The sequence below is a fragment of the Silurus aristotelis genome, assembly GCF_946808225.1.
Source record: "Silurus aristotelis genome assembly, chromosome: 14".
NCBI lineage: Eukaryota > Metazoa > Chordata > Actinopteri > Siluriformes > Siluridae > Silurus > Silurus aristotelis.
In genome coordinates, this window is record NC_139587.1 from 15,754,617 (window position 1) to 15,763,388 (window position 8,772).

The 8,772-nt window shown below is 35.9% G+C and overlaps 1 protein-coding gene across 1 annotated transcript in view; it reads right to left on the minus strand.

Moving 5' to 3' along the window:
• Positions 1-722: 722 nt before the first annotated feature.
• Positions 723-8,772, minus strand: part of hprt1 (hypoxanthine phosphoribosyltransferase 1) — an 8,691-nt gene continuing 641 nt past the window's right edge. The window contains exons 2-9 of the mRNA XM_083561728.1: positions 4,478-4,584; positions 4,058-4,241; positions 3,504-3,569; positions 3,353-3,370; positions 3,163-3,245; positions 2,145-2,191; positions 1,929-2,005; positions 723-1,839 (exon numbers count right to left, since the gene is read on the minus strand). Of these exons, the coding sequence (XP_083417854.1) occupies positions 1,792-1,839; positions 1,929-2,005; positions 2,145-2,191; positions 3,163-3,245; positions 3,353-3,370; positions 3,504-3,569; positions 4,058-4,241; positions 4,478-4,584 (630 nt within the window). The 3' untranslated portion in view covers positions 723-1,791. The remainder of the gene's footprint in view (positions 1,840-1,928; positions 2,006-2,144; positions 2,192-3,162; positions 3,246-3,352; positions 3,371-3,503; positions 3,570-4,057; positions 4,242-4,477; positions 4,585-8,772) is intronic.

Sequence of the window (8,772 nt, forward strand, 5' to 3'; positions counted from 1 at the left end):
TCCCTTGCTGGTAGCTTTACTAGCAGCACATCATGGTTTGTAGTGATAAAGGAGATGCAGATCATGAGGAGCTGCTGGTAAAATGCTAGCATTTTCTCCAGTCACTTCAGCTCAGCGCCATTCTGGTAACACGTCGGTTCTTAAATTGTGTTTAGCTCTTGGACTTGTGTGTGGGCTGTGTTAAAGCAGCACGTCAATACTGGAGTTGGATGTCGGGGTATCCAGTGTTACTGTTCTGCTCTAGTAAGGCCTGTCTACACAAACTCAGGTTTCAACAAAGCCATCAGAAACAGAATGTCGGTTATGTTAAACATGGTTATGTGCATTAATGACTGTAATCTGAAATAAAACCTAACTACAAATATTACAAATGTGTGGGATTTGTTGTTCCAGTCCAGTTTTTCTTTTAAACATCTGAAGACATTTTACCAATTTAAAATTTACAGTAATTATAGCAGTCGATTACCATTAGTTTGACTGTATTTGATCCCGCACATATTCGCTCATACACGAGTAATAGTTAAGATAGGTGACTGAATTATGGCTATTCTTATAAAGTCTTAACAGAATTGCTTTTTCCTGTTACAATTCTTGTGAATTTTCCAGGATCAGGTTGCACAGACGAGTGTTGATTCAGACACCACTAGGACCATCTGTGCACCATATGACACATGATATTACCTCTGAGTCCATTACTTATTTTACAAGAACAAGACAAATGCTTTTTCAAATTGAATTGAAATACTATTTTAATGTCACATTTTTCAATTTATTACATTTTTAACATCACTCACAAATCTCTGACAATGTGGTCTAATTACATTAGCTAATGACCTACTTGTCAAAACAATTCCAGGACTGAGGTGTTGCTTCAGCAAAAGTGTACATTCAGAAAAAACACAGCTATTAAGAATAGCCAAGTATAGTACCTAGATTGCTTTATACCAACCATATCAACCTATTTGGCTAATGAATAAACTGGTAATGGTGTTGCTAAAACTGCAAATACATGTACAGTGTACATGTACAACATCCCATTGCTTTATTATAGAAAATGTGTTGGATACGTCTGTTATTGTGGCTATATGACGTAGCATAAAAGGCACCCTAACATTTTACTTCCATTAAAAAAAAAAACATATGCCTAAAGAATATTATAATCTGCCTTAAGCAGTCAATAAAAATAAAATAGCAAATAAAAATAATTGTAATAACATTTTAAAAGAAGGCAAGGGTAAACATCTTAAGTGTGTTTTAAAAATGTTTTTGGACCAATGTTACAGTTGTCATGCAAATCTTTTAATTAACGCAAACGGAAATGTGCAAAAATAAATGGTTACTTAAAAAAAATAAAAAAAAATACATTTGATTATGCACATCATGGCTTTGTACAGTGTACAAATTTAAGTGGCAATTCAATTTTGTTCTGCGCAATTTCATTAAACTGATCGGTTATCAGTCAAGATCTTGTTAATTTTGGCTGCAAGCTTTTAAAAGAAAAGGGTGGGCAATTGTTTCAAAATGATGCAAAATAAATTAGACATTTACAACAATATATATAATGTTAAATACAGTCAAACCAAAATAATTATTTGATTCAGCAGAGAAAGGCCTGAGATCACGGTGTGTGAGAGCCATCATGCCTTGACAAGAACCATGTCTCTGCATTTTTTACTCCTGGAGCAAAGGACTGCACATGCAGTGCTCGTTAAAATTACAAACCGAATGTAATATAAAACGGTCATTGGTAAAAAAATTAAGCACAGCTAAACAGTGGAGGTGCAAACCACCTCAAGCTTTGTACTTCTCTTTTCCTGTTTCACTGATGACACAGATATGCTGAAAGACAGAAGAAAAACAGTCAGTATAAGCAGGACACATGTTGATTATTTACAGATAATTCACTATTTTTAAAGAAAAACACTTACATTTAAATCCCTAAAGTACTCATTGTAATCTAGCGCATATCCCACCACAAATTTGTCGGGGACCTCGAATCCTACAACTAAGAAAAGAGAGAGAAAAAAAAAGGAAAAACATGGGTAAAGAACAAGGCATAATCTATCATGTAAATAAAAATAAAATAAATCACATCTACTTATTACAAAGTCTCAGTGTTTCTACATATTTAGTAATCAACCTACAATCAGGTCTGTAGCCAACACTCCTTGGTGTCCTCTTCACAAGTAAACTTTAAAAAAAAAAAAAATAGGTGGGGGGATTGATTAATTCTCTCTTACACATATATACAGTTTATACACACACATACACACACAGGTGTGAAAGTGTTTGCCCCTTCTTTCTTCTTTTTTGTATGTGTCACAATGTTTCAGATCAGCAAACCAATTGAAATGTTAGTAAAAGGTAACACAAGTAACCACAACATGCAGTTTTGAAACAAAATCCAAAACTACATGGCCCTGTGTGAAAGTGTTTGCCCCCCTGCAGCAGGACATTGATCCAAAAAAACACCATGTAGTCCACCTCTGAATGGCTGAAGAAAAACAAAATGAAGACTTTGGAGTGGCCTAGTCAAAGTCCTGACCTGAACCCTATTGAGATGCTGTGGCATGACCTTAAAAAGGCAGTTCATGCTCGAAAACCATCCAATGTGGCTGAATTACAACAATTAGATAAGTGACCAAAATTCCTCCACAGCGCTGTAACAGACTCATTGCAAGTTATCGCAAACACTTGATTGCAGTTGTTGCTGCTAAGAGTGGCCCAACCAATTATTAGGTTTAGGGGCAAACGCTTTCACACAGAACCATGTAGTTTTGGATTTAGTTTTCCCTTAATAATAAAAACCTTTATTTAAAAACAGCATTTTGTGTTCACTTGTGTTATCTTTTACTAATATTTAAATTAGTTTAATGATCTGAAACAAAGTGTGAAACATGCAAAGAAAATAAGAAATCAGGAAGGGGGCAAACACTTTCACACCACTGTATATATACACTCACAGTATGTGTAAGACTCCTTGATATCAGATTCACCACACACCGAGTATGTAAGGTGAATATGCTGCATTGCTTACTCTTAAAAAGCCAAAATTACTGAACAATAAAATCTTTTTGCAAATAACTGCAGAATACTCACAGTCTCTGATTAATATCAAATACAGAATGCCATGCTTCATATCCTCCTCATAGCTTTTCTTACCTGGCCACCTTGACCATTTTTGGGTTGTACTGCTTGAGAAGTTCTAACAACGTCTGCATTGTCTTCCCAGTATCAATGATATCCTTTAAAACAAAAACAAAAAAATCAACTTAAATACTATTAATGCAGAAGCCATGCCAATTGTTTTGTTATTGTATTATGGTTATTTGTACCATATTTTCACTCATACCTCCACAATCAAGACGTTCTTCAGTGAAACATGGAAAGAGAAAGATATGTAATCAGTGTTTAATGATTTATTATTACTCTTGCTTGTAAACTTTCTCTATTTGTAACACACATTAAAACAAAGTAGGAGTTGCATGCTTTTTCTCACTTACCTTCCCTGTGAGTGTGGACAGATCATCTCCACCAATCACCTTGATCTCACCTGTAGACTGGTCATTCTGAAAAAAAAAAAAATAATTACATTAGACACTAATGTGTTTGAAATTGGATTTGACTCCACTAAAAGGCTGATTTACACAGAACATGCCTGTGATGCATCACATGATACATGAGCACTTGTGTTAAATAAGGTCACAGGCTATAGAGACAAAATCCAACTTCTACTTTCAGTGTACTGTGACCGAGCCTTTAAAGATCACGACCCGACACAATGTCATGTCTGTGCAGATTGCACAGGATTAAGAGACTTCTTATTAAAAAAGAAAAAAGAAAAAGAAATCAGCTGTGCAATACTACATCTGTTGTGAATTAGTGATTCACAACAGATAGGTATGACTATTTGCTCATACCTATTTTGCTCATGTCAATCCAGATATACTCTTGGTTAGTATAAATGACCAAGTGTAATTTAGGTCATCTATATATGCTGACATGACAATAATATGAATGAAAAATAAAGGAGAAAGAGGAGTTTTTAGTTTTTTACTTGGTAGCTTTTGAGGCGAATAAAGTCCACAGTCATTGGAATGGAGCGATCACTGTTGCGGTTCAGTGCTTTTATGTAGTCCAGCAGGTCTGCAAAGAACTTGTAGCCACCTTTGAGCACACAAAGCGCAACTATGTGGTGTTCCCCCATATCCTTCATGATTTCTCTGGCCAGTCGCTCAGTCCTGCACGAATTAGAGCACAGTTAGTTTGCTAGAGACAGTGAGATTCCACTTTACATTTATAATTAGGATGGTATCAGGTTTTTTTTTGTATTTAGACAACACATTTTACACAAGTGAAGGTCATTTAATCTCTTATTGTAAACTGCGAGTTACTCAACCTTCTCATGACTGAGATAAGTATTCCTCTGGATTTATGAGAAAGACTTAGAGATGTGAGAACAGTGTTTGTCAAATACCTGTCCATTATTAATCCATGAGGTATATAGACACGTTCCAGGTCAGAAGCATAGTGCTTTGGAATGCAGAAGAGGTCGAGATCATAACCCTGCTCCTCATCGCTGATCTGAAATTAACAAGTGAAATATTCCTGGTTTATAGCACAGCAGAATTGAGACAGAAACTGAACACAAACATGTAAATCTGAAGGGAAAAGAGTTTAGATGCTCATTAACCTATTCATCTCGAGTCACTTAGACTACATAGTAGGATAAAAAAAAAAAAAAAAGTCATTTCAAGGGCATTTAAGGAACAGATATGACTTTTTTGGCATTGGCTCAGTGCCATTATAAAAATGAGCACAGAAAAAATGCATGTAAATGCAAAAAAAGTTCTTATAAAATATTGTTAACTGGTGATAAGTGAACGAGAAAAACACGGTGGAAAATGTCTTTACTCCTCACTGAATAAAAAGTGTTTGTGTCCACCGGTCTTTCCCATTCTAATCAACCACATTTTTACACAACACAAAGCAGAAGGTCAGTGCAATCACACTGCAGCTGATCAGTGCATTCACACTGATCAGATCATCTCTTATCTAAATAGGGAAAGGGAGTGCTACCAACTAAATACCCATCAGATACCTGTTTAATATCTGTCTACGATCTATAGTTTGGTCTGCATGATCTGTTTTAGTAGAGAAAATTGAAGAAATGTATTAGATTCCACAAAATATAATGCTAACAACTTTGAGATTTGCATTTAAGGCCTATATGTTGACTGAGGAGCAAATCTGAATTCAAATAAGCCTGTTTTTGCCAGGCTTGGGAAGGAAATAAAATTAGGGGGGGGGGGGGGGTGTTTTTTTTAAAAAGGGCAACAGTCACGCTTTTAGGGAATGTACACAGTATGGACAGTATGTTTGTGGACACCTGACCATAAGACTCGTATGTCCTTTTTTAAACACCCCATTCCACATTTAGTTCACATTTGCGGCTATAACCACCTCTGTTCCTCAGTGAAGATGTTCCACTAGATTTTGGAGTGTGCTTGTGGGGACTTGTGCTCATACAGACAAGTGCATTAATAAATTCAGCTAATGACATATAAGCTGGCCTGGGATCCAATCCATTTCATCCAAAAGGTGTTCAGTAGTGTTGAGGTCAGAGCTCTATAGCAGGCCACCACAACCCATGTAATATACATCTTCATCTTCCTTCGCTTCATCAAGTGAAGGGAAGATTCAATGCGGTTACCTCCAAATACATCCTATAGAATTGTGTGCCTCCAAATTTGTGGTAACAGTTTTGGGAAGAACCGAATATGGCTGGAAAAGTCAAGCGTCCCAATACTTTGGCCCATATAGTTTATTACTCTAGTAAGCCCATTTTACACTGCTGCCATCTCCTTGCTAGTGTGATCCAGGTAAATCAGGTCCCTAGCTGTTTACAGGATAACATAATAGCCCCGTTCCCGTCCCCCACGCACACACACAGTGACTTACTGTACATTGCATTGGAAAATCTGTGTGACTTGTTTGACAAGCATGATGCAACACCTGTACACTTTGACTGCTATGCAAACTCATAACCTCAATCATATAGAAAGGCTGTTGAAAAGGCAGGTTTGAAAGACTGGTTGTAATACTTGACAGGATTGGCATGGTTATTAAAGCAACTCGCAATAAGCAAGAATAGGAAGGAAATGACAAAAGTGAGATTTTTGTCCAGGGAGCTTAAGTTAGCAACAGTGTGTGCCAAAATGCAAGAGTGACATGTCGCATGCTATTTATTACAGTAGAAAGCCCTACATCATGATGATAAAATCGTGACATTTGTTTGCCACAACATTCCCTGGTGTGAGGTTTTCATCACGATTTTATAAATCAATTTTAATGGTGAGATGGTGATATTTTTAGGTTAATTACTAATGCAGGCTAGGTATCTTACTTGGAACATCAAGTGAACCAGATTACAAGATTCATCAACTGCTACAGTCCATTTATTCATTAAAAGATATGATAAACATTCATTCTGAAATAAAACTTGAGAGGGAGTGCTGTTATTGGTAAACAGCTTTTTCTTCCTTTTTTGCCTTGTCAGTGAAATTACAATTGGATTTTGTCCATCATGCTTGATGCTCAGTTTGAAGTGCTCTGCCTATTCCTTCTTGCTACCAGTCATACACCACAAACTTTAATTCAAAACAGGGCGAGAAGTATAGAAGGAAAAAAAAAAAACTGGGAACCTGTTGGATTAGATTATGGATTAAGAAACTGTTTATTAGTGTTTGACATCATTAATGTTTATTATTAACCTGCTTATTGCAATTTATATACTGGAATTGGGTTTTAATACTAAGCAACAGCATGTTCATCTTTTTTTTAACATATACAGATTGTACTGTAAAATATCTAGCATGCCTATACATTCCTATTCACTGCCAAGTCCTGTTTAAATATCGCTTTGAAATGTAAAAAAAAAAAAAAAGCATTGCGACAACAAAATTGTGTTTGCTGAAGTATGGAAAACTCAAGTAAACATTTAACATTCGATTAACATTCTTACCTACTACTACAACTCTTAACAGATCTGTGTGTTTGCTTTAACAGCCCATAAACAATTTGTGTGATTCATACCACAGATTTACAGAATTTACATTTCAGAGAGAAATTGTTTTGTTTTAGCTCATGTCGTTTCCCAATTGGAACATACTATTTGCAGTCCACAGTTCGCTAACCTTGACATGCAGACGAGGCTTATCTACAAATGAAAACGTGACCAATGAGATCTGGGTGGGGGTTACTGAGTGCAAAAGATATGCACCTTTTTGAAGCATGGTTTGTAAAAGATTCATTTGGTTTTGGTGCGTCTTTAAATCGCAAGAGAAATTAATTTGCACAAAATAACCTTACACATTTAGTATGCATTTATATAGAGCTGAAATGATTCCTCAAGTAACTAGAATACACAAAAAAAAAAAAACTGGAGGCAAATTATTTTTGCTTTGTTTAATCATTTTAACTACAGACGAAGTATTGCATTTACCTGCTGAGCATTATTACTGAAACTGTTGGATGCACCCGAAATCTTGGATGTTTACGAGAAATAAAGTCAGAATTGCGAGGAATGAAGTCGGAATTGCGCAGAAAAAGGGTCAGAATTACGAGAAAACACTCATCAAATAGATTTTTGTTTTTATTGTGGTGGAAATGGGCTTCCACAGGATTCGGGCCAAAGGAAATGACAGTTTCCAAAGTTTGGAATAATTTCAAACTAAAACAAAGAAAACACTGTACAGTGCATTTACTTATTTTTTATTTATATATTTATATTTGCTGTTTGATGTAATATTGCAATTAAATGCACTAAATGGGTTTCGTTTTCACAGATATCCTCATATGCAATTGCAGCAAAACAGAAACAAATTACTTGTTTATTTTAAGAGACCCATCTTGTTTTCTCTTGTATATTTAGTATTGCTTTATAATAAATCCATGGAATAATCAGTAAAATTAATTATTAAAATAATTGATAGCTGCAGCACTAATGCATTTGCTCGTATGCCAACCTTCACTCTTTTCCTGGGAGAGGTGAAACTAGATTTTGGCACGTGTTTGTAGAGATTTGTGCTCATTTGGCCACAAGGGCATTAATAAATCAGGTATTGATTGATGGGGGTGAGGAGGCCTGTGGTGCAGTCAGCATTTAGATGATTCCCAGAGGTGTTCAATATGGTTAAGGTCAGAGCTCAGTCAACTGGTTGAGCTCATATACCAAAAGCCACCCATACACCAAAAAGGTAAACTGGTTGCTAGGTATAAAAATGTAGAAAATATATACATTTTGAAACACGAAAAGTTGGATTTGAGAGTGCTAGAACCAAATTCTTCAGCAATATTTTCATTCACTGCTTTAAATCGGGCTTTGCACTTTCTACAATTGTACCCAGCATTTGAGAACATGATCAACCCATAATCCTATAATCCTATAACTTCCAAACGTTGCTGTGATATGCATAGAATTGCATAGAATATTGCATCATCACTACAACAACATTATACAAATTACCCAGGGCTCCATGCAACCCGTTTAAATGCCCTAATATAAATGATCTGACATTTAAATTTTAGTATTCGTGTATACTAGTGTCCAAGTAGAACTTGTACAGGACGGCTGGAGGTTCAGCAGGAGCGAACATCTAATTATGAGCAAGATAATGCAATGCAGATTCACAACATGGAATGAAATGAAATGGGACTGATCAATTGAATGGACTAATGATGCCCACACACTTTTTTTTAGTGAATCCGAGC